This window comes from Geotrypetes seraphini, chromosome 8 (assembly GCF_902459505.1).
Source record: "Geotrypetes seraphini chromosome 8, aGeoSer1.1, whole genome shotgun sequence".
Classification (NCBI taxonomy): Eukaryota; Metazoa; Chordata; class Amphibia; order Gymnophiona; family Dermophiidae; genus Geotrypetes; species Geotrypetes seraphini.
This window is the reverse complement of record NC_047091.1, coordinates 142,022,096-142,048,645: the sequence shown is the minus strand read 5'-3', so window position 1 is coordinate 142,048,645 and position 26,550 is coordinate 142,022,096. Positions and strand designations below refer to the sequence as shown.

The window sequence follows — 26,550 nt, the reverse complement described above, 5'->3', positions numbered from 1 at the left end:
AAATCATTTATTGACTCTATTCACGATATCCCTTTTCTCCCATAGTTTTAACAGGTTGCACTAAAATTTATATAATACTTGCATATGCATGGGAACGTACACTTAAGTGTGCAAGTGTTAGTAAGTGCTCAGTGCTGGTCTGCAATTTTCACTTGCATGTTACTTAAAAGGCAATCTTAGTGCCTGTTAATGTGTAGTAGCGCAATAGAAATGATTAGTAGTAGTAGTAGTAGTGGTACTGTTAGGTATCAATAGCGTGCCAAAATTAGAGAATACTAGCACACACACACATGATTGGCACCAAAAACCTAAATCACTTAGCACACAACTGCAAAGGGGAGCATACATGAGGACAGACCATGGTATGCCATATCATCAAGCAACACATGCAACTTATAGAATACTATGAGATACACACATTGCATGGTTCACTTAGGTACACCCACTTGTAAGTGGGCATGTCTAAATGTTGGAACTTTGAGGTTGATTTACGCTAGTATTATATGATGGAATCTTGACTCAAAGACGCTATTATACTATAGAATTGGTACTCAGGGCCAGATTCTCTTAAGTTCCAACACCACGGTCTTAGGCGCTTGGGCAAATCAGGGCCCTAGGCCCCTCCCAGTGCATCCCAGGATTTACATGGATGATACATTATCCTTCAAAAGAGAATATGAGTACTATGACAAGAGAATCGGTGAAGCTATATTTTCTTCCAAATAGTTATTCAAAGTAATCAGGAAATTAACTACAATATATTCTTATCAAAATGATTGTTTATTCTCTAGTCAAGATTTTATGTTATTTTTTTTTCCACTAAAATTCAGAATACCATAAGTGACTTTCATGATGAACCACTTTCTGTTGTGTTACTGAATGTTGGACAGAATTTCAATTTGGATCTTTCACCCAACTTGAGCTCATTGTCACAGGTCTTAATAGATTATCTTGTCCTTTGGGCCCCTGTTTCACTGAAACATACTTATCAATTAAGAAGGCACTTTTACCTTCTTTGTTGTGTATCATTAATTCTTTAAAAGAGGGTTGTGTTCCTACAAGATCTGGGGGAGGGGAGTTGGGGGGGTTGGGGGTGAGGGGTTTTGGGGGGGGTCTGCTTAGGGGGGGGCTGTGGGTTTGGGGTTCTTTGTAACCTGAGAGGACATAAGAGTCCGGTCCTCTTGGGGGGTGGGAAGCCCTGTTTTCCTTGGTTTGGGTGAAACTGATATATATTTTTGTCTGCTGTTTGCCTGTGTTATGGTTTGTTGTTTAATAAAAACAGATTTCAACAAAAAAAAAAAAATGTTGTCAAAATCCTGAGGTTATTTCTAACTATCACCCCATTTCCTCAGATTTCTTGCAAAAATACTGGAAAAAGTTGTTCTAAGACAGCTGTAAGAAAAGAATTTTTTGGGATGAAAATAGCTCTTTCCTCCCTATGTACTCTACTGAGTTACTGCTTCAATCTGCATTAGAGCAAATACGAATAGGTGTTGACCACGATACGTCTTTTTTCTAATTATTTTCTTAGATATTTCAGTGGCATTTTTGTCACTATGTCATGCTAAGATTACAATCATTGTGTATTGGTGGGAAAGTGTTGGACTGGTTCAATTCCTTTATATCTGAAAGGCGTTTTCAGGCCTATTATCTGGGTAGTAATTTTGATTGGCGTCCTATTGTTGCAGGTGTACCTCAAGGATCTGCTTTGTCTGCTGTTTTGTTTGACATTTATTTGCAACCTCTTTGCCAGGTCCTATCACAGAGTCCCTTTTACAAAACCGCAGAAGTGTTTTTTAGTGCAGGCCGGTGTGCTGAATGCTCTGCGCTGTTTCCGACACTCATAGAGTTCCTATGAGCGTTGGAAGCAGCGCAGAGCATTCAGCGCATTGGCCTGTGCTAAAAAACATTTCTGCACTTTTATAAAAGGGGATGGGGGGTTATTTAGGTACTATCATCTTTATGTGGATAATATACAGTTTATTGTTCCAGTTATGGAGTCATTTTCTGCAACTCTTGATCATTTGAAATGTTTTTATGTTTAAATCTGTTTTTTTTTATTAACAAGAAAGAACCACAAACAAAGGCAAAATGACAGGCAGTAAGTATTTGAGTTTACAAGAAAGGTGATCCCCCCCAGAGGAGTGGACTCTGATGTCCTCCTGGGTTACAAAGTCTCCCCCGCATACCTCCCACAGACCCCCCCCAAACCTCCCCTCCCTCCCCCTCCCCCCAAGTCCAATAGCAAAGAAGTAACCAAGCACAGACAGGTGGGTTAGGGAACAATTGCAGTCTGTTCAAGATGCGACTACGACTCCCTGGAGGCAAATTGTCCAAATAAGGAGACCAAGGGCTCCTTTTACGAAGGTGCGCTAAGTATTTTAGCGCACGCACCGGATTAGCACACACTATAGTGTGCGCTAGCCGAAAATCTACCGCCTGCTCAAAAGGAGGTAGTAGCAGCTAGCGCACGGGGCAATTTAGCGCAGGCTATTCCGCGTGTTAAGGCCCTAGCACGGCTTTGTAAAAGGAACCCAAGTATTAACAAAGTCTCTACTTCTGCGGCGAGAGGAGTAAGCCATTCGGGTCTCCCATCCCATAAGTTCATGTAGTTTATTTCTCCAATACCAGAAGGAGGGAGGAACATCAGCCAACCAATAATTGTCCCCAAAATATAGCATTTACTCAAAAACAGTTTTTCAGCAGAAGTATAGACGGAAAACATAGAGAAATGAGCAAACAGCATGTGAAGCACAGAGAGAGGAACCGGAACGTGCAACAATCCCCTTAGAATAGAGGCCAGGTCCCCCCAAAAACCTTGAATACTCTCACAAAGCCAAAGGCCATGAAAATAAGAATTCACTTCAGTGATACAAGTATTAAAAAGTTGGATATCCACACAGCCCATGTGGTAGGCCTGACTGAGACGTGTATGCTCTCAATAGGGTTCTATAGTGGCATTCCTGGAGTTCAGCATTATGTACCAGAACTGGGATATGTTTAAAAGCTCGGGGCAAAAAATCCACCCCAAGCTCCCTCCCTAAATCCCGCTGCCAAGCCTCCAAAATGGAGGAAAAATCCCGAGAGGGCCCAAGGATACCAAGCTGTCTATAAAAGAAGGAGACTGAGACCTGAGGCTCAGGATCTGTTCCCCCCCTCCAAAAAGGTACGAAACCAGATCCCAAAATCCAAAGATAGGGAACCCCCAGGGAGAGACCCCACATAATGTAGCAGTTGAAAATGAGCATAAACAAAGCCAGAAGGCGAAAGGCCCCGCTGCAGCAACTCAGGGCAGGACAGGAGTCTCCCATCATCCCGCAAGACATGGGAAAGAAGTTCAAAGCCCCTAGCCCACCATTACATTACATTAGTAACTTTTATTCCATCATTATCTTGCGGTTCAAGGCGGATTACATTAGAGGTTATCACCATCTACCAAAAACAGAAGGGACCAACCCTGTGGGGGAAGGAAAGATTACCGATCAGCAGCATCAAAACACTAGTATGGGGGTCCTGACACCACAGGGGAAGCAATCGGACACCACAGGGGAAGCAATCACTGCCACACCTCCCAAAGCGGTCTAAACAAAACACTACGTCTACTAGGAGCAGGCATCTCCGCCAGACAAGCGTTTGAAATGTTTTAATGCGATTAGTCAGCAATCATCTAAAATGAAATCTTGGTAAAACTAAAATTTTATGTTTGAGTTGATCTGACAGATTGACCATGTTTCCTTCTGAAATTATTTTTAATAGTGTTACTATTCCTGTACTTGATTGTTGCAGATATCTCGATATACTTCTTGATTCTACTCTGTCCTTTAGTCCCCAGGTAGATTTTCTTTCCATTTGAGAGTTTTAAGAAGGCTTAAGGATTATTTATCTATAATTAATTTTTGCTCTGTTATTGTAGTAATACTTAATACCTCCTATTTTTGACTATTGCAACTCGTTATATCTTGGTTTACCAAAATACATGCTTTGCAGCTGTCTCAGAATGCTACTGCAAGTTGGCTAGATGTGAGCATATTACGCCTGTTCTTCAGGACTTACATTGGTTGCCTATTCCTGCTCGAATTGAATTTAAAGTTATGTGTCTGCTTTATAAGGTATTGACTAACAATAGTCCTCTTGTATTGGCTTCTTTGTTTCAAAAGCATCATTTGTCACATACTTTATGTTTTGCTGATAAAATGTTACCAGAAGTAAAATCCTTTAAACTTGTTAAACTTTTGCTAAATTGACGATTGGTGTTCTCAATCCAAGATGTTTGTTTGTGGAATGTTTTGCTAATGGAGTTTAGATTGCTTTCTGGGGTTTTGCAATTTAGAAAACTATTGAGAACTGTCCATTTTGAACGAAGCTATCAGTAAATTTTATATCTGCAGTCTGTATTTATTTTTTTTATTAGGTCTTGTCATGTAATTTAGTGTATTACTATGTATGTTTAATTGTACCTCATACAGAACTGGCAGATCTAGTGGGGCTATAAGAATTTAAAATAAATAAAGAGGAGGCTTCTCAGTACTCTGCTAAAGTCAATCGTGCTGGCACAAATTCCAGCAATAGCCATTTATCCTAAGCCTTGTTAAGTAGAGCTACTTCTATGTCAAGCTTCACTGGTTTTTGCAGTATCTCCCCCACCATGCCCATTATCTTTTTTCTAATAACTATTACCATAACAAAAGGAGTAAGAGAATTACATGCTCTTGTTCACTGTCTTTTGTACACTCAGGTCTTCCCAATAAAGTACTTCTTCATATTTATCCAAAATTCAGATTTTCATTTCAACCAATCCATACCCTGCCTAAACTTTTGCCTCTCTGCACTTCATACTCTGGACTATAGATGAACTCTGCTCTAAAACCTCTGCTGAACCAAAGACCTAAGAAAACCTACACAATAGATCATCACAATCCAAATAATCCTGGTTTTGCCAGATGATAAACAGACCTTAACAAATTGGATTTTTGACTGCATTTCCTTTTGCTACACATTCACAAGCTTGACATTAGAGAATGACACGGTGACAAAATTAATCACTGTTCCCGTCCCTGCGGATAACCGCGGAAAATAATCCCATGCCATTTTCTAGTGTCTATTTCAACCTCAGTCCTTCAACACCAGCATTCTTCAAAGCAAAGCTTGCGGGTCATTGGCTGTGCTTATGTGAGCCAAGGATAATGAAGCCATTGTGGCATCACTGATGTGATTGGCTCTTAGGCACTAATATCTGCTCTGGATACCAGAGACTGTCATTCTGTATCTCAACTTCAATCCTTCTACATCAGCATTCTTCAAAGCAAAGCTTGCGGGTCAGTGGTTGTGGCCATTCATACTCTGATTCTTCCTTCTCTCCTTAAAGAATGACATGAAGATGGTTTCCCGCGGTTATCCGCAGGGATGGGAACGGTGATGAATTTTGTCACCGTGTCATTCTCTACTTGACATCTCCTGGGAACATAGTCTCACATCAACTCTGTGCAAAAGCTACCGCCATTTTAAACTTTAGAGCAGCCTCCATTGTGAACGTATGCAATACTGCAAACTGGGCTTCTATCTGTATTTCCACCAGTTACTGCTGCCTGGATCTTTCATATGCTCAAGATGCAGCATTTAAGTGGGCCAGTGTCCTTACAAACTTTTGTTTTTCTGTGGCACACCCACAGCTCCACTCCCCAGCTCTGCCCCACAGAAACCTTGTCTCATTTTCCCTGAGCTTGGGGCTGTGTCTGGAGGGCCTCCGAGCGTGTGTGGACATCGATGTGATGATGTTGCACGCATGCGCACATGACATCATCACATCAGCGTCCGCGCATGCTTGGAGGCCCTCCAGACACAGCCCTGAGCTTAGAGAAAACGAGATAAGGTTCTTGTGGGGGAGGAGAGGCGCCGACGCCGGAAGTGGCACTCGGTATATGTCATGTGTCCTTCAATCTCTGGCAGCGCACCCAGAATCTTGCCATGGCACACAGTTTGTGATTCACTGGAGTAGGCAGTTCTCTGTAATCTATTTGCCTACTAATAAATTAACCCATTTTATTTCATTCTGCTCCACTCATCTTCCTGGCCTCTGGGCCACTATGACCGCATTAATTTTATGACTCTCAGCTTGGGTGACAGGTCAGAAGCACACGACGACAACCCAGCGCAGACAACTGATCACAAGGTGGAAGCGCGCCAAAGAAAAACAGTATTTCAAAGGGCTCCGACGGGGGTGGGGGAGGAACCCCCCCCCCCCACTTTAACAGAGATCGTGCCGGCGTTGTGGGGGGTTGTAACCCCCCACATTATACTGAAAACTTCACTTTTTCCCTAAAAAAGAGGAAAAAAGTTAAGTTTCCAGTAAATGAGGGGGGTTACAACCCCCCAAACCCCCCACAACGCCGGAGCGATCTCTATTAAGTAAAGTGGGGGGGTTCCCCACCAACACCCCTCGTCGGAGCCCCTTAAAATACTGTTTTTCTTCGGCGCGCTTCCGCCTTGCGCTCAGTTGTCTGCGCTGGGTTGTCGGCGCGCACTTTTGACTATGAACCCTCAGCTTGGGACTCACCTAGTGTGTGCCTGCATTTCTTTGCAGAAAAAGAAAGGTTGCTTATCTGTAACAGGGGTTCTCTGTAGACAGCAAGAAAATGCAGCCACTCTTGCCTCCCCCCACTGACTGAAAAACAAAATCAGAATAAGAAGAAAGAAAGGGTAATAAGACTCACCACACTTTAGCTCTGATATTGATTGTGGGGGAGGAGGGATTCTAAGGCAGCAGGGCAATTGCTGTACATGCTCAGAGAGCTCTATTATTACTTCTCTGACCTGTTGGAGATGTCCAGCATACAGGCTCTATCAAATGACATCAACGAGAGTGTGGCTGCATTCTCCTGCTATCTACGAAGAGCCCTTTTTATGGTATTTGAATTTGCTTTATGCCATAACCTCTGTCTCTTGTGAAATTCCAAAACTGCAGGGTGATGTGTGTGGTGCCGGCAGCATTGGCTGCTCCACCATGTCTATATGTGGTGAATCCTCCGCCTTCATATACTCAAGGAAGAAATAATTTGAAGCAGATGCTTGCACAGCAGTGGGCTCCCTGTTTGCAGCAGTTGCAACAGATGACCATGCCGCTGTTACTGCAGTTCCCTGACTTGCGTTTGGTGCAGTATGATTCAGGTATGGACAATACATCATATAAAGGAAGGAAGGAAAACCCAAAGTTTGTTCGCATTTGCTATACCTCACACACCTCCATTTCCTCATTTCTTTAAAATAGGGAAGCTGGAAGCTCTGGCAGTGCTGCTACAAAAACTGAAATCCGAGGGACGCCGGGTGCTGATCTTCTCCCAGATGCTACTCATGTTGGACATCTTAGAGATGTTTTTAAACTTCCAGAATTTCACTTACATAAGGATAGATGAAAATGCAAACCATGAACAATGTCAAGTAAGAATTCCTTATTAATAAAGTGGTTGATATTCAGTTTGGTTTGAGTGGGCAGGAGAGACTCCTACCAGCATAAACCATGCTGAGCGGGCCTTCCTCAGATTTTCAGCAGCACTTAACTGCACAGTGCTGCTGCAAATCTGGTGTGGTTTGAACAGCACTGTCCCAAATAATATTTTATCAGACTGATACTAGGCAACAAATGAATAGGAGGAAAGAGTTAAGTGTTCCTACCTACTTGCTATGGACTGACATTGAAATGTCCTAGGGAAAGAGGGATTAATTTTTAACCGGAGAGAAGGATAGAATTGGTGAGTAGGTTGGGAGAGGATGAACTTCACTTTTTTTTAAATTGGTGCCAGGGAATCGATAGACAGGAGGCAGAATTGACATCGGGGAGAGGAAGGCTGATCGGCCTGGTAGATCGCCAAGGCAATGTGTCCCGGGATGGGCTCCGCGATCGACTCACTATGCCTTGGCGATCTACCGGTCGATCACGATCGACCTATTGGGTACCCCTGATCTAAACTGATTGATAAGGTCCTGCATGATGGCAATAGGCAGGAGGATGCATGCTTATGCGATAAGACATTTCCAAAAATTTCCAGAAAAATAGACTGGGGTGTGTTCCTGTGTGGGCTCTATTGAGATGACATCAATAGAGAATACCTGTTACAAGTGAATAATTTTGTTTTGCTATTTATCATATATACTTTGTTTTAAATATTTATTTGAAATGCCACTTTGCATAGACCTCTGTGCAGATTATAACATTTTTAAATAAACAAGTATTGTCTAGTTATAGTAACATAGTAACATAGTAGATGACGGCAGATAAAGACCCGAATGGTCCATCCAGTCTGCCCAACCTGATTCAATTTAAATTTTTTATTTTTTTTTTTTAATTTAAATTTTTTCTTCTTAGCTATTTCTGGGCAAGAATCCAAAGCTTTACCCGGTACTGTGCTTGGGTTCCAATTGCCGAAATCTCTGTTAAGACTTACTCCAGCCCATCTACACCCTCCCAGCCATTGAAGCCCTCCCCTGCCCATCCTCCACCAAACGGCCATACACAGACACAGACCGTGCAAGTCTGCCCAGTAACTGGCCTAGTTCAATCTTTAATATTATTTTCTGACTAGTGTTTAAGCCCGTTAGATTAACGGGTGCTAGATGTCTCCTGCTTTTGAACCTGGGCAGGGGCAGAGGCAGAGATGGGGCGGGAGGGAGTGACGGTGGGAGAGCAATTTCAAAGCCTCGGCAGCGGCGGCTCCTTGACCAATCCGCGCTTACAACGTCCCCACACTCGCGGTCTGGCTGGCTCCCCCTCCAAAGCCCTTCGCAGCGGCAGCCCCTCCGCAATCCGTCCCCGCGTCCCATGCCTCTCCGAAGGCCGGCTCCCACGAAAATGGTGCCCCTCTGTGCAAAGCCGCAGCGGCAGCCTCCCTCAAGACACATTTAAAATCTGACATATTGTAATCACAAAACAGAAAATAAAATTATTTTTCTTACCTTTTGTTGTCTGGTCATTATTCATATCATGTAGGGGTCCCAGGCTATGGTTGGCTTTTGATAACTGGCTTGCCAGGGCCCCTTCTTTCTTCTTCCCTCCCTCCATCCCTGCAGCTGAAGACAGGCACCTCCCCCCAGTGGTCTGAGACAGGAGGGAGCAGTTAGGAGAGGGTCTGAGGGCAAAGAGGGGCTCAACAGCACACAACCACCTTTCCTTCCCTCCCTCCATCAGGTGCTCCAGTGGTCTGAGACAGGAGGGAGCAGTTAGGAGAGGGTCTGAGGCTAAAGAGGGGCTCAACAGCGTCCAACCACCTTTCCTTCCCTCCCTCCATCAGGTGCAGTGAATCCACCAATGTTAAAAGGAGCCGCGTCGAAATCGGAGGCCTGCCACTGCCGTAACACGTTCCCCTCTGCCTTGGTCCCGCCCCTTCTCTGACATATGGGACCGCGGCAGAGGGAACGTGTTACGGTGGCGGCAGGGCTCCAATTTCAAAGCAGCTCCTTTTAACATAGGCGGAGATGAACTGTACCTGATGGAGGAAGGGAAGGAACGGTGGGGTAAATTTCGGGAACGGCAGGAATTGTTTTGCGGGCCAAGCACCGTGAAAGTTTGTTTCTTTAGGCAGCCCCGGTTGTTTATTTGGATTAAATGTGAGCCGGGTGAGGAAGGCCGCCGCAGCCTCGCTATGGTTGTTTCGGCCTTAGTCGCGCACGGTCATGTTTGGAAGTTGATTTTTCACCCTCCTCGTCTTTCGGGAGTGCAGTTGGTTACTCCGTTCCCTCCCTTCTTCCCTGTCTTTGGATTTGGGGGGGGGGTTGTGTTTTGGAGTGGAGTGCTGCCATTAGTGACACGGTAGGGGTTTTGTGATGCTGCAGCAGCCCGGGTTGGCCGTGACGGTATGGGAGAGTGTGATGTCATGGCGGCTGTGCTTTGCTGGAGTGCACTGGTTGCAGCTATGTTGGGCAGGTAGGGGACAACAATGGCGCTTATGCTCAAGTCCCCGCCGCAGCTCCTCTCTCGATCCTGGTGCGGTTCGAGAGAGGAGTCGTGGCGGCGGCTTGAACATAAGCGCGATTGTTGTCCCCCTACTTAGCCGTGAGGCTGCGGCAGGGTTTCCATGGCAACCCTGATCGCGGATCTCAGTGTAGGGCCTGGTTTGGCGGCGCCGTGTAGGGCGGAAGCGGGAGGCGGGACCTCAGCACAGCACCGGCGGCCCCCAGGAGTTTGAGGTCGGCGGCGGACATGCCTGGCGTGGCATGGTGTAGGAGGAACAGTGATCGGTGGCGCGAGCTGGAGAGCAGGTGGTGACAGTGATCGGTGGCGCGAGGTGGAGAGTAGGTGATGACGTAAAACGTGCGCATGCGCACTCGTGTTTTCGGGACGGATCAGGGAACACGTTTTTTTTAGTGCGCATGCGCGGCCTAGCATTTTATTATATTAGATTCTAAATCTTCTGTGTTCATCCCACGCTTCTTTGAACTCAGTCACAGTTTTACTCTCCACCACCTCTCTCGGGAGCGCATTCCAGGCATCCACTACCCTCTCCGTAAAGTAGAATTTCCTAACATTGCCCCTGAATCTACCACCCCTCAACCTCAAATTATGTCCTCTGGTTTTACCATTTTCCTTTCTCTGGAAAAGATTTTGTTCTACGTTAATACCCTTCAAGTATTTATCATTACTACATTTATGATAACCACACCACAGACTTTACACATAAAACCTAGTACTAACCAAACACAATACCACAATAATTTCCACCAGAGTAACCAGGTTTATAACTGTTTCCTAAATCCCAACAACAAAGGTGTTGCTCTAAACTCAGATAGAAGGTTATTCCAATAAAAATGAACTAAATAGCAATAAGTAAAATATTTTTTCTTTCAGTAAGTTAATTTAAGTGCTTTGAGATTATTGTTGGGAAAGTAAAATTTCTTGTTATTGTATGCCCTTATTCTGAGTGTAACATGATGCACAGACAGTCTCAATAAAGCGGAGCAGTTCCATGATACCATAGGCAGGGTACTGAGATAAAACAGAACACTTCTTTTTATTCCTCAACCTTACTCCAGATCTCTTTCATTTGTAGAGATCTCTGGCATTGACTGAGGATAAATCAGAAAGCCTTTATCCCTCTCTTGGAGGAGTCTGCATCCTTCAGGGGCCTACGATTTGGGCAAACAGTTTTCTTTTGCTCTTGGTTAACATAGGTTTGAATGGGAGGGATTAACATTTTTATTGTCCTCTTCACTGTGATGCTTCTCAGAATGCTAAGTATTTTATATGGTTGCTTAGGAGTTGATGAAGAGTTTCAATCAAGATGGGCGCATCTTCTGTGCCATCCTCTCCACCCATAGCTGCTCCATGGGTGTTGGTCTCGTAGAAGCGGACACCGTGGTTTTGTACGACAACGATATCAATCCTGTCATGGATGCCAAGGCTCAAGAGTGGTGTGATCAAATAGGGAGGAGTAAAGATATCCACATATACAGGTAGCTTTGGCCTCCACTTTTAGCACTGCTAAAATGAAAGAATCCAGTGTAATCCTTTCTGATTTCGAACTCCTGTTTCTATAATGAGGAAATACATGATATATCTCACTTAATAGACTTTTCTTGGTTTTCAGGCTTGTAAGTGGGAATTCCATAGAAGAGAAACTGCTTAAGAATGGCACCAAGGACTTAATCAGAGAAGTCGCTGCCCAGGGAAATGATTATTCCATGGCTTTCCTAACTCAGGTACTGTTGCTTAAGATGTAAGTTTAGACTCAGAATTCTTGTCATCTTTAATTATAGAACTATAAAGAAAGGTTTATTAGTTTGTTTTAGAATTGTATTGTGATTGATTTCCTTAATTGACCAGCTGTTGACAAAGGGCACCAGCATGATAACGTAAAAAATATAAGCAAACTAGAGACCAACCGAAATCAGGATCTTTGTTTTCTGCTGAAATCAAATCTGTGACTGAAATTGGCTGCACGGTTCAGCAGAAACTGAACCTACCCCTCCTCCAACACCTCTGGGCGTGGCCTTGGGCACATGGGCCAACCTAAGATTCCGGTTGGCCCAGGTGCCTAAGGCCCCTCCTATCAGGCCTTAGGCCCCTCTCCGGTGCATCCACCCTATGGGGTCTAAGAGAAAGGATAAAGAATTTCATTTGCTGGATATCAAGCGAGTGCTTCTTTGGCACCTCAAAGTTACCACTATGTTTGTTACAGAGCAGAATAAAACTGTAGTGTTGGGGATTTTTCCCCATTTTCCTTCTTCCTGTTATGCATTTTATTACAGTCCTACTTGATTGCTTTTATACAAATTGAAGGAGCAGGAGCATTTCCCTGGGAAGGAGGTGGAGTTGGAAACATGATTGACATTTTTCTTCAAGCATCTTGCTTGTTCAGATAGTTCAGGACCACTAGCCACATCTACAAGAAAGAGGATTACCAAGGTAAGAACCTATTTTTTTTTTTTTTTTAGCAAACCATTCAAGAACTATTTGAAGTGTTGTCTCCTTTGGAAGATTCTGGCTTCAGAGTGAAAGCTGAAGAGTTTGTTGTGCTATCTCAGGAACCCTCTCCATCAGACACAATCACACCCAAGGTCGCTAAACCTTTTATAGAGGTAGGAATATACAACCAGAGTCTCTATTCAAATTGGCAGGTAATTAAAGTCTCAATGAGAAAGGTCTGGAAGAGTGCTAGCAAACATTTTACAACTTCATTCAGATTAAGCAGTTCTTAGAAAAATAATATACATTTTAGAAATCCATGTTTCAAGTAAGAGAGAGACACTTAGAGCTAGATTGAATTGAGTGCAGATTTAACAGGGAGAAGTTTGTCTGAGGGCTGCAGGAGGATGTTCACAGGCTAGCAGGTTTGTTGTCTTTGTCATAGTCTTCCTTATAATAATAATAATAATAACTCTATTCTTCTTTACCGCCATAGTCGGATGACTTCTAGGCGGTTCACAGTATAGAGAAACAAATGAAAAAAGTCACATTATATTAACTTGACTAATTAGGTTCATGCATTCTCCTATTGTGATACAGTAAAGAAGGACATTTGGTTTAATAAAATGCATGTTTTAATGCATTTCAAAATGTTGTGGAAATTTCCTAAGCTAAAAGCATCACATTCGGAGGCCAAGAAATAGCAGATTTGCTGCATTAGAAAAAGAGGGGGGAAGATTAACAGAGGGGAGGCTAAGAACTCAGTTACAGACCAAGTGATTGGCGATAGGATTTGGAATAGGGAATCTACATTTCTAAGTTTCATCTCTTCAGTTTTAGCCAGGTTAGTGTGCTGCCTGCTTTAGAACATGGTTTGTAATGTTGAAGGAAGGATCTCTGAATAATTTCAAGCATAGATGACAGCTTCATAATACTACTTCTTTGAAAGAAAGAAATTATAGAGGACAAGCCCAGCGGCTCTGCAGAATCACATGAAAGAGTTCTGATTTGATTTCTGTACCTTCTCTTACCTTGCAAGTAGGAGTTGGTGATTCTGCAGAGGCAGTATTTACAGATTGTTGGAAGGCAGGAAGATAAGCTATTATTGAAACCTGATACCAACTAGCTAGGCTGAGGACATATATACACATTACACATTCTGTTAGCAACATGTTGCCCTAGCACAGGGGTCTCAAAGTCCCTCCTTGAGGGCTGCAGTCCAGTCGGGTTTTCAGGATTTCCCCAATGAATATGCATGAGATCTCTGTACATGCACTGCTTTCAATGCATATTCATTGGGGAAATCCTGAAAACCTGACTGGATTGCTGCCCTCAAGGAGGGACTTTGAGATCCCTGCATAGCAGGAAGCCCAAAGAAACAAGAGGAAACTACAGTGGGCTGGTGGGTTTAGAGTCTCGAGCTGAAAATCTTCTGCTATTGAAGTATCTTTTCTTGAATGTGGGTTTTCAAAGGCTCTTAAGAGAATCAGCCATGAACAGGAAGATCACAAAGACTTTGTGCAGGAGCCATGGATTAAACGGAATACTAATGCTTCAGCTGTCGAGTTCTCTGACCTGGGGAGTGATGAGGAGCCAACACAGCTGGAGGAGCTAGCAGGCCTAATGGATCAGGTATGGCTTCTAAGATAATTTATTTTATTAATAATAATAATAATAATAATAATAATAACTTTATTTTTCTATACCGCCATAGTCAGTCGACTTCTAGGCGGTTCACATTAAGAGAAGGCTGGACATTGAACGAATTACAAATGCATGAGGGGAAAGTTACAGGAGAAAAGGGTTGTAGGGGAGGGAAAGTAAGAGAGGTGGGGGTAGGAATTGCCTGAAGAATTGCTTAGGGGTTTGAAGGGGGAAAAAGCGTAGAGAGCGCGGAATGGTCTGTTTAGGTGATGAATTTGTCAAACAGAGCGGTTTTGATAGATTTTCAGACTGCATGGTAGGTTTATCTGGTTTTATTTATGTAGTTTCCAAGCCAGGATTGTTGTCGGTTAGCTTGGAACATGAAGGTTCTGTCAAGGTAGGATTTGTATTTGCAGTCAGTAATATTAGGATAGGCAAAGATGTTTTTGTTCCTGGTAGTTCATGTGGGGTTGTGTAGAGCAGTGTTCTTCAACCTTTTTACACCCGTGGACCGGCAGAAATAAAAGAATTATTTTGTGGACCGGCAAACTACTAGGACTAAAATTAAAAAACCCCGTTTACGCCCGATCTCCGCGAGCTCGGTCCCCGCAAACCATCTGATCCCATCTGCACAAGCCGCAATTATGATTTTATATTGAACATATTTTATTAAAGTATAAAAAGAAACAAAATTCTGAACAATTGTGATTTTATAAATACAAATATACAGAGCACGGACCAACAAAACTCCTGTCTCCCCTCCCCTTTGCATATATCCCCTCTACTATCAAGAAAATCTGAACAAGCCAAGTTATTATAGAATGCTACATAGAAATATCATGCTAACAGAATACTGCAGTCTCCAGTTATGTCTCTAGCAGGATATATACCGTATTTTCACGCATATAATGCGCGCGTTATACACGATTTTACAAACCGTGCATAACCTTGCACGTTATATGCGTGAGCGCGTTGTACAAAATTTTTTTACATAGTTCCCCCCCCCGACGTCCGATTCACCCACCCGCAGGACTGCTCGCACGCACCCGCACGCACGCACCCGCACCCCCACCCCGAAGGACCGATGGGGCAAGAGGGAGCTTAAGCCCTCTTGCCCCCCCGACTCCCCGACACGATCGGGGCAAAAGGGAGGCCAAGCCCTCTTGCCCGCCGACTCCCCAACTCCCCAACTCCCCGACAATATCGGGCCAGGAGGGAGCCCAAGCCCTCCTGGCTCTGGCGACCCCCCCCCCCCCCCCCGCTAGTTGTTCGGGCCAGGAGGGAGCCCAAACCCTCCTGGCCACAGCGACCCCCTACCCCCACCCCGCACTACATTACGGGCAGGAGGGATCCCAGGCCCTCCTGCCCTCGAAGCAAACCTCCCCTCCCCCCAACGCCCGCCCCCCCAAGACCCTCCGACCGCCCCCCCCAGCCGACCCGCGACCCCCCTGGCCGACCTCCACGACACCCCCACCCCCCTTCCCCGTACCTTTGTGTTGTTGGCCGGACAGACAGGAGCCAAACCCGCCTGTCCAGCAGGCAGCCAACGACGGAATGAGGCCGGATTGGCCCATCCGTCCCAAAGCTCCGCCTACTGGTGGGGCCTAAGGTGCCTGGGCCAATTAGAATAGGCCCGGGAGCCTTAGGTCCCTCCTGGGGGCGGGGCCTTGGGCACATGGTCAGGTTGGGCAGAGCCTGAGGCACATGGGCCCAACCTGACCATGTGCCCAAGGCCCCGCCCCCAGGAGGGACCTAAGGCTCCCGGGCCTATTCTAATTGGCCCAGGCACCTTAGGCCCCACCAGTAGGCGGAGCTTTGGGACGGATGGGCCAATCCGGCCTCATTCCGTCGTTGGCTGCCTGCTGGACAGGCGGGTTTGGCTCCTGTCTGTCCGGCCAACAACACAAAGGTACGGGGAAGGAGGGTGGGGGTGTCGTGGAGGTCGGCCAGGGGGGTCGTGGGTCGGCTGGGGGGGCGGTCGGAGGTTCTTGAGGGGGGGCGGTCGTTGGGGGGAGGGGGGTTTGCTTCGAGGGCAGGAGGGCCTGGGATCCCTCCTGCCCGTAATGTAGTGCGGGGTGAGGGTAGGGGGTCGCCGTGGCCAGGAGGATTTGGGCTCCCTCCTGGCCCGAATAACTAGCGGGGGGGGTCGCCAGAACCAGGAGGGCTTGGGCTCCCTCCTGGCCCGATATTGTCGGGAAGTTGGGGAGTCGGCGGGGCAAGAGGGCTTGGGCTCCCTTTTGCCCCGATCATGTCGGGGAGTCGGGGGGGGGCAAGAGGGCTTGAGCTCCCTCTTGCCTCGATCGTGTCGGGGGTGCCGCGGTTGGCTGGGGCAAGAAGGCTTGAGCTCCCTCTTGCCCCGATCGTGTCGGGGAGTCGGGTACGTGCGAGCGATCCTTCAGGGTGGGGGTGCGAGCGGTCCTTCGGGGTGGGGGTGTGAGTGGTCCTGCGGGGGGGGGAATCGGATGTCGGGGGGGGCATCAGGCTTTCAGGGGGGGGACAGGACTTCAAGGGGGAGAGGAGAGTCGGGGCGGGCGAAAGGAGAGTCTGGGCGGGCGAAAGGAGAGTCGGGCGGCGATGGGAGAGTCGGGCAGCATGCGCGGTATACGGGTGTGCGCAGTATACAAAATTTTTTTACATATATTTGGGTTTCCCGCGCGCTATACCCTTGTGCGCGTTTTACACGGGTGCGCGTTATCTACATGAAAATACGGTAATTCAAATCTGATATATTCTAATGACAAAATAGAAATAAAATTATTTTTTTCTACCTTTTGTTGTCTCTGGTTTCTGCTTTCATCTTCTTTTCACTCTTTCCTTCCAGCATCTGCCCGTTCCATCCAATGTCTGCCCTCTCCCCCTTCCATATGTATCTGACTTCTTTCTATGCCCCTCTTCCTTGTCCATCCTCCTCTCCTTTTTACTTCATTCATTCCAGCTTCACTGCCTTTTTCATTTTTATCTCTCTTACACCAGATCTAGCATCTTTATCCCTCTCTTATTTCTCTGCTGACCCCCTTTCCAGCATCAATGTCTCTCTACTTTCTCATTTCTCTCTCTCCCCTTTCTCGCATCTGATCTCTCCATTCCACCCTGACCCCCTTCCCCTCCTGTAATCTCCCTGCCAGCTGTTTCCTTCCTTTTTTCTTTCTCCTTACCCTCCTTCCATTTTTTCCTTATCCCTTCCCTCCTCCCTCTATCCAACATTAACTCTCTTCCCATCCCTTTCCCTCCTACCTCCCAGCAGCATCTCTCCTTCTTCTCCCTTCCCTCCTCCCTCTATCCAACATTAACTCTCTTCCCATCCCTTTCCCTCCTCCCCTCCCAGCAGCATCTCTCCTTCTTCTCCCTTCCCTCCTCCCTCTATCCAACAATAACTCTCTTCCCATCCCTTTCCCTCCTCCCCTCCCAGCAGCATCTCTCCTTCTTCTCCCTTCCCTCCTCCCTCTATCCAACATTAACTCTCTTCCCATCCCTTTCCCTCCTCCCCTCCCAGCAGCATCTCTCCTTCTTCTCCCTTCCCTCCTCCCTCTATCCAACAGTAACTCTCTTCCCATCCCTTTCCCTCCTCCCCCTCCCAGCAACATCTCTCCTTCTTCTCCCTTCCCTCCTCCCTCTATCCAACATTAACTCTCTTCCCATCCCTTTCCCTCCTCCCCTCCCAGCAGCATCTCTCCTTCTAACTCCCTTCAAGTCCAGTAACAGCTCTCCCTTTTCCAGACCTTCCCAGCCTCCTAAAGTGATTTCCTCCCCTTCCAGCAGCTCTCGGTACCTGCCTGCAGGAAGTTGCCGGTAAATCACTGTGCTGGCAAATTGGAGAGCTGGTGGGAGGGGAGACAGCCACAGCAAAGGCTCCCCAGGATTTTGTTTGCACACGCTGACCATCTCCCTCCACCTGCACCTGAATCTGCAGCTCTCTCCGGTCTAATCGCAACTTCTCCGCGGCCCTCTTCAGCAACTCGGCAGGGGCGGCGATCAAGACACGCTGCCGACGTCGGGACCTTCACTCTCTGAGTCCCGCCTATTTTGTTTCAACTTCCTATTTCCGAACAGGCGAGACTCACAGAGGGAAGGCCCCGACGTTGGCAGCCTATCTTGATCGCCTGAGGCTGGGAGGAACATTAATCAGCAGGAACCGCAGTCGGGAGGAACCGCAGTCGGCAGGAAATTTAACTGCCGGCTTGATCTCGCCGGCCCTGCGCGGACCGGCAGAAATTTTCTGCGGACCGGCACCGATCTGCGGACTGGCAGTTGAAGAACTGTGGTGTAGAGCAAAGTGTGCTTGCAGGTAGGAAGGTGCTAGGCCCCAGATTTGCTTGAAGCAGATGGATGCAAATTTGAACTGAATTTGCGCTTCCAATGGTAGCCAGTGCAGTTTTTTGTAATATGGGCTAATGTGGTCTTGTTTTTGCAGTCCGAAGATTAAGCGAACTGCAGTGTTTTGTACTAATCTCAGTTTTTTTTATTGTTTTTTGTGGGATACCCAGGTAGACGATGTTACAGTAGTCCAGGGTGGATAGGATCAACGATTGCACCAGTAACCTGAAGGATGTTGTGTCAAAGTATTTTTTAATAGTCCTTAGCTTCCATAGAGTATAAAAGCATTTCTTCACTGTTAAGTTTGTGTGGTCAGCCATGGTCAAGTGTGTGTCGAGTGTGACACCCAGAATTTTTATGGTTTTGGAAATCGTATATTCATGGCTGTTTATTTTTAATGATGTTCTCATTATTTTGTCGTTGGGGCTTGCTAAGAAGACTTTTGCTTTCTCTATTTAGTTTCAGTTTGAAGTTGGTGGTCCATTTTTTGATTTCTCTCATTGCGTGTGAAAGGATGTCTATAATTTCAGTTGAGATGTCATTTATGGGGATTAGGATGGATATGTCGTCTGCGTATATGTAATGCTTTAGGTTTAGTTTTTGTAGTTGGTGGTCTAAGAATGCTATGTAAATGTTTAATAATGAAGGCAATAAAGGGGAGCCTTGGGGTACCCTGACGGGTTTTTCCATGGGTTGGAGTGATTTCCATTGCTGGCTACTTGGTAGGATCTGTTTGTTAGGAATTCTTGGAACCATTTCTTTACCTTTCCCGAGATTCCCATTGCGTCAAGGCACAGTAGCATGATTTCGTGGTCTACTAGGTCAAACGCACTGCTGAGGTCTAATTGCAGGATCAGTGCACTTTTGCCTTTGTTGAAGAGATCATAGAGGTGGTTTAGTATGGAGGCTGTGATCGTTTCTGTGCTATATCCTTTCCTGAAACCTGATTGATGTTTGCTGAAAGTGTTCAATTTGTCTAGGTAGTTTCCCAGTTGGAGGTTGACCAGTCCTTCCTGTAGTTTTGTGAAAAGGGGAATGCTTGCTATGGGTCTGTAGTTGGATGTGAGTGCTGTAGAGATTTTCTGATCTTTGGGGATTGGTGTAATCAGTATGTGACCCATGTCTTTGTTTAGTGTTCCGTTTGTGAGGGCCTTTGTTAGCCAGGTGAATAGTTCCATTTTGAATTCTGGTGGGGCAATTGTCATGATTTTAGGGGGTCATTCGTCTAGTAGGCAGTTTGATTCGCTGTATTTTTTGAATAAATTTAGGAATTGATGCCAGTTTGGGAATTCAAAGTGGTCCCAGGTCATGTCTGCTCTGGTATTCTTGTTGTGGGGTTCGAGATAGTGGAGGATATCATTTGTGGGTGTAGGTAGAGTTGTTTTTAGGTCTGTGATTTTGTTTTTAAAAAAGTTGTCTAGGGCTTGGGCAGATGGGGTGCTCTCGTTGTCATTTTTCAGAATTCTTGTTGTGTCTGTTAGTGTTTTTACTAGTTTTAACAATTCTTTGCTGTTTATTTTATCCGTACCTATTTTTTGAGTGTAGTGTTTTGTGCGTTTTTCTCTGATCACATTTTTGTATGTTTTCATTTTTTGTTTCCAGGTTGTCTTATCTGTTTGTTTTTTTCCAGATTCTCTCCAGCTTTCTTAGTTCCTGTTTATTGGTTAGTAATTCTGAGTCAAACCATTCATTTTGTGCTCTATCTTTCTTTTTGTATGTTTGGTAAGGAGCTATTTGGTTTAAGAGTTCTCTACTGAACTTTTTCCATCTTGTGGGGAATTCCTGTATTTCATTGGTTGTAGGGCGAAGCTCATAGTGGGCCCAGAATTCAGTTGGGTTTATTGTGCTTCGGCTGGTTATTGTTTTTGTGTTTTTGCTTTTGTGTTTCGGCAGGGAGTTCTGTTTTTGCCAGTGTAAGTGGAAATTACAAATATAGTGGTCCGACCAGATGCATTTTTCCCAGGATCCTGTATGATATTGTATTTTGGGGTCTAGGATTTCTTTTTGAGAGAAGGTAACTATGTCGCGTTTGTGGCCTTTTTTATGGGTTATCTCTGTGTCTGGAACAGGGAAGTCGAGTGACATTAGGAAGTTGGTAATTTCGGTTACTTCTGGCTTTCCCTTTTGTTCTAAGTGAATGTTTATGTCCCCTAGTAGTAGATTGTACGGGCCTTTTAGGGTGTTAACAGTTAGGAATTCAAGGAATTCTTCTCTGGCGTTTGACCACTCTTTGGGCGGGATATAGAATAGAGTTGTTGTCAGGGAACCTTCTAATTGAGCATTAGTGATTTTGCAAGTTAGTATTTCTAGGTTTTCTGAAGTTTGGGAATCTGTCTTGGTGTAGTTAAAGGGTTCTTTCAGTATAATCGCTAGTCCTCCTTTTTTCCAGCTTCTTGCTAGTGGGAGTATTTTGTATCCCTGAGGTAGGATTTCTTTTATGATAGCGCCTGTGTCAGAGACCAGCCATGTTTCTGTCAGGAACATAAAATCTGGTTGTGTTTGTAATATCCAGTCATATATTATGTATGCTTTGTTTCTCACGGAGCGGATATTCAGATAGTATCCTTTGATGTAGTCGTAGTTGGTTGGGGTTGGGGTGACAGAGTATGTTAGTTTTTTTAAGTTCTGTTATTGGTTTTATTGCTGTATGGTTTGCGGGTGGTGTTTATCACTGGGATTAGAAGTGGCCTTGTTCTGGAAGGTTTATTTGGAATTGGGGGGAGTTTGTTGATTTGGTTAGTTTGGCTGGTCTGTGCCAAGGGGAATAAGTGTGAACGGGTTGAGGGGATTTGTCTTTCCTTCCCCAGCATCTAGAGCAGATTAGGTACAATATTCCTAGGAGTAGTTGGTATTTGTTAAAAATTGCCATGTTATATGAGGTGTAGAGGGAGGTAAGTCGTATCGGATAGAGGGGGGTATTGGTAAATTGTATGAATGGTGGGTGTTGGTAGTTGGTGACGATTAAGCGTGCGGAGATAGGCTGTGAGTATGGTGACAGGTTAGACCTGCGGTATTAGGATTTGCATGCAGTGGAAGGTTATGTATACAGTGAATAGGTCGCATATGTGATATTAGGCTATATATGCGGGTTGTAGGTGAGGTAGGCTGTATGTGTGGCTACACATGCAAGAGTCACAGGTTACACATGCAAATTTCACAGGCTATACATGCGGACTATAATTATAAACTACATATGCAGATAACACATTCTAAACAGGCTGTACATGTGGACTGTGCGTGCCGACTAAAATTATGGTATACAAGCGGATTTCACAGGCTATACATGCAGTCTCTGGAGATAAATTATGTAGACTGTGGAGAGAAATTATATAGGCTACATATGCTGAGATGTAGATTCCGCAAGGCTGTACATTCAGACTATAATAACGGTTGTATAGGGTGTGCTGTTTAGGCATACAGGCAGACTGCACAGGTTGAACATGCGGGTAGTACATAAAGGTTTAACAGGCTAAACATGTCATACTTGCAGGCTGTAGTTCTGGGTTTTAGAGGCCGCTGCAGGTTGTCCTTTTGTGGTAGTAGGTAGGGTGACTCTTCGTGTGAATAGGGTTCCAGATGATTTGTGCGGACGCTTCGCAGAGGACGCTTCACAAAGGTGCGTGCTAAGGCGCACACGCCTTTGTCGTGCGCCTTCATCGACGCGCCATTGGCGCTGTGGCTGTTTTAAAGTCTTCCTCTACTGGATTGGGGGAGGGGCAGAGCTGTGCTCTCACTCTCTGCTGGGCTTCCGATTTCTCCTGCTGCCCGCTGGTATCGGTGCGGGGAAGGCAGGCTCCCGACAGTGCTGTGGCTGTTTTAAAGTGTTCAATTTTACTCAACCATTATGTTGTGTCTTGCTGGTGTGTCATTGGATCTGTCATATACCATGTAAAAGTCTTCATTGCCCTAATATTCATATCCAGGTCCTGGACTGGGTCGACTGAGTTCTTAGCACCTTGCAGTAGCACGAGACACCATAAAGGAGTTCTTTCTGAGAGCATATATAATCCATTGATTTAGCAAGAAGGCAATTTTTAGAGGGGCAAATGTTGTCTCTTACAGCCCCCCCCAATAAAATTTACGCATTAAATATATAACCTTTTCCTATCATGTGTCCCAGCTGACGGGACATTCCAAAAATGTTGTTGCATGGGACATACAGTACACGACAAGAACACAAAATATTTGAATTTACAGACTTGTGACTTACCGTATTTACATTATGTTTACAATAGCCGTAAATGATAACGGTGAATAATACAAAACTTTGCTAAAATAATTACGATTGGAACCAGCGTAACGTAAAATTTATTACGATAGGAAAAGGTTAAGCTGGTGGGGATCCCCAAGACCTGTTAGTTGAAGACATCTGCAGCTCACAGACCTATCTTTACAAAACTGGCAGGCAGTGGCAGTGCTTCAAGCAACCCAAACTGGCGTAATTCTCAGACATGAACTGAACTTACAAACTTGGGAAAAGGGAATCCTAAATCTAAAGAGATCAGCTCAGAAACTTATTTTATTTAAAGTACTTTGCTCACTTAGCAAGACAGTTTTAGGGAGAGTTTCTTTCTTAACATAGGAAGTGTCTGTTAGTTTACATAGGCTAGCATTTCAAGGGGCTCTTTTAAAATTTCTATAGTATCAGTATAAAGCACAGCTAATAGGCACAGGGAGCTTCAGTTTAGACTTTTTTTTTTTACTTAGCCATTTCAAAAGACAGAATTATCAATACAAACCTGAAAGCAAGCTATTTGTGAATATCTTGTTTAAAGTACAAGGGTAAATAAAAAATTAAAGGCAATTGTTAAATTATACGATAACCGGAACTACTACTACTATCCATTCAGTTATGTCCAACCCTTGGATATTCTGTAGGCCAGTCCTCTCTATGCTTCCCTGTTTTCCATGACTTCTTTCAATTGCTTGATATTCATTTCGGTGTCATTCTTGATGGTATCCCCTACTTCTTTAGCACTCTCCAGACCAGTATAGGTTAATCTTACAAGCGGTTATATATCTCATCATGACCAGCAGGTGGAGACTGAAAACAAAACTGTGGAATAGTACATAAGAGATACCTTCCCCTATTCCTATCAGTTATCATTTGGTGACAGGAGATGAGACTTGGGTCTATCACAGAGATCCTGAGTCCAAAATGGAGTCAATGCAGTAGTAGCACAAGTCATCCTCCACCCCAAAAAATATGCAGGCAGAGTCATGGCAACTATCTTCTGGGATCTAAAGGACTTTTGGTTCTGGAGTTCATGCCACACAAAGCAACCATAACTGGGGAGAGTTATGCCAACACAATTATCACTTTGTGGGAGTCAATCAAGGAGAAAAGACAAGGAAAACTCACAGCAGGCGTGCTGCTTCTTCACGACAATGCACCGGTGCACATATAATGACAATCACAGGCTGCCATCCGAGAATGTGGGTTTCAGCAGCTGAACCATCCACCCTATAGTTCGGAGTTTGAAGAAATCTCTCCATGGACAGTGGCTTTCAAGTGATGAAGATGTCAAGGAAGTTGTGACATCTGGTTTGAAGGTCAAACAGAATTCTTTTCAAAAGGGTTAAAGTCATTGCAGGAACTATCAGGAGACTATATTGAAAAATAAAACAACATTTTTTTGAAAACTCTTCTTCCTACTGAGGTAGATAAATTATTGGACACCCCTCATATGATAGGGGTTTATACAATACTGAGTGGAATGATAAGGATAGATATGAATTGCTTGTTTACTGTTTCCAAAAATACTAGGACTAGGAGGCATGTGATGAAGCTACTAAGTAGCAGGTTTAAAACAAACAAACAAACAATTATTTATACAACTTGTAATTAAACTCTAGAATTCATTTTTGGACAATGTGAAATCAGTAGGGTTTAAAAAGGATTTGGATAATTTCCTAAAAGAGAAGTCTATAGGCCACTATTGAGATGGCTTGGGAAAATCCATTGTTTATTCTTTTTTTTCCAAATTCTTTATTCAGTTTTTTCATCTTCTGTATGTTTCCCTTTAATCACTCTTTTTAGTAGAGTACCAGTTTTGTGGTTTCCCCCATATATATTTGGACTCAAGTATTAAATCAGCATGCTACTAAGACTGGTTCTTTGGTGACTAGTATGATTGAGGTGCAAGATTTCGATATGTCCCTAGTGAGAGAAGAGTTTGGTTTTTTTAATATTGGAAAATGCAGTATTTAGAAAATCTGCTCAGAAGGAACGATCTGAGTATTTTTAATTCTCTGAAGTCCCCTTTGATCTCACCAGTGGAAATGATTCAGAAATATTTCATTAAAATATTAAGAATGCTATTTGATACACTTACTTGTAGTAAAGGTGTAATATCTATTATTTGATTATATATTGCTTTGTGCATGTACTTTTGTAACCCACATAGATTGTTTGGATATGCAGGATAAATGTGTTGGGGTGTTTGGTTTTTTAAAAAATAAATAAATAAAATAATAGTGAGGCACTAAAATGCCGAATCAACAGCAGGAAGCCCCATCTGATAGGAATCTCACTGGATTTTTGGAATCATCATCTGTGCTGCTGTTACAGTTGTTCCTATTTTTATGAAGTTTGATAACATAGTTCATTCCAGAGGTTGGGGCCTTTTTGAGTTTGGAAGTTTTTCGTGGGAGGGGAGCTGGGTGGGGTAGTAGAAGTCATTGGTTATTTTTTTTCTCTGCTTTGCTGTTTCAATACTGAAGGATTCTGCCTGCCCATTGCCTATGTAGGGCAGAGCTCAAGTTTTGTTGGCTCTGTTTCCCATCTGTTCTTTGACAAACATAACCTATTAATTCCAGACTGGTGCAGCATGACTCGAGGAAAGGAAATTATCAGGTAAGACTAAATTTCACCTTTAATTGCTTCCCTAGTTCTTCTTTAAGCCATTTTGAATCCTGTGCATGTCGGGTGTACCGCACAACATTTTTGTTAGTGTAGATTGCATTAGACTTTAAAGGTTGAGAAACTCTGCCCTAACTCCTTTTCCCTTGCTATTCTTTTGACCTCCTGCTAGTTGGGTGCCGTTCCTCAGCCCCATCCACTGTTGGTGTCGTGTACTGTTTCTGTTTTATCCTGATTATGTTTTTTCTTTCAACAGCTGACACCTATTGAGAAGTATGCACTGCATTATTTGGAGTTATTTCACATTTCTGGGGATCAGGAAAAGCAGAATTTAATTGAGGTACTGTCTGTAAAAGAAAAAATACCTTCACCAGAGTGATACTCTCCTTTAAGAAGACCTCTCTCCTTCAAGATGGCACAGGGGCTGTCAGATTGGAGGAGGGACTTCTCTACAACATCCCTATAGATCTCTATGTAACTGTCTGTTTCCCTTAACTCCTCCAAGTCTGTTATCACTCTATCTTCAAGAGATTGGACCTGTTCCCTTAGTACTAGGAGCTCTTTGCACTGAGTACACACATACAACCTCTCATCAATTGGGAGTTAATCAAACATGTGACACTAAGTGCAAAAGACTGAATAGCCCCCAGATCGCTGCTGGACTGCAGCCTGCATCTTAATATTGGTGATTTTTTGGTTAAGTTGCTAAGGGAGTGGGAATATGGTATACTAAAGTCCCTCCTACAATTGTTAGTTATATGTAAGGCTATTGTAATATTTAAGCATAGCAACATGAAGGCAGATAAAGGTCAAGTGGCCCATCAAATCTGCCCATCCATAGCATCCACTATCTCCTCCTTTCCCTAAGAGATCCCACGTGCTTGTCCCACGCTTTCTCGAATTCAGACACAATCTTTGTCTCCATCACCTCTACCAGGTGAATATACTATACATCTGCCACCCTTTCTGTAAAAAAGTATTTCCTTTGATTACTCCTGAGCCTGTCATCTCTTAACGTCATCCTATGCCCTCTAATTCTGGAGCTTCCTTTCAAATGAAAACGATTTGTCTCATGCACATTTATGTTACATGGGTATTTAAACGTCTCTATCATATCTCCCATCTCCTGTCTTTCCTCCAAAGTATACATATTGAGATCTTTAAGTCTGTCCCCATGTCTTATGATGAAGAACATCAACCATTTTAGTAGGCTTCCTCTGGACTGACTCCTTCCTGTTTATATGGTTCAACAACTTTTATTGGTGTCGTAAACAAGCAACAGTCAACAGTACAAAGTGAAACAGCACTAATCATCAAAGTATTCAAGCATATGTGAAAA

General features: G+C 44.3%; 1 protein-coding gene and 1 non-coding gene across 9 annotated transcripts in view; both read left to right on the top strand.

Annotated features, from left to right (window-relative positions):
• Positions 1 to 26,550, top strand: part of EP400 (E1A binding protein p400) — a 285,750-nt gene that overhangs the window by 170,603 nt on the left and 88,597 nt on the right. For all 8 annotated transcript variants that reach the window (XR_004540299.1, XM_033954163.1, XM_033954160.1 and 5 more), the window contains 7 exons: positions 6,962 to 7,164; positions 7,265 to 7,434; positions 11,243 to 11,439; positions 11,574 to 11,685; positions 12,421 to 12,564; positions 13,865 to 14,023; positions 25,468 to 25,551. Coding sequence is in view for 7 of the 8 variants with exons in the window: in XM_033954163.1 (XP_033810054.1) it covers positions 6,962 to 7,164; positions 7,265 to 7,434; positions 11,243 to 11,439; positions 11,574 to 11,685; positions 12,421 to 12,564; positions 13,865 to 14,023; positions 25,468 to 25,551 (1,069 nt within the window). In the remaining variant the exon portion in view is untranslated. The remainder of the gene's footprint in view (positions 1 to 6,961; positions 7,165 to 7,264; positions 7,435 to 11,242; positions 11,440 to 11,573; positions 11,686 to 12,420; positions 12,565 to 13,864; positions 14,024 to 25,467; positions 25,552 to 26,550) is intronic.
• On the top strand, positions 11,000 to 11,132 carry LOC117366244. The gene has a single exon (XR_004540521.1). It is a non-coding gene; the product is annotated as a small nucleolar RNA SNORA49 (small nucleolar RNA).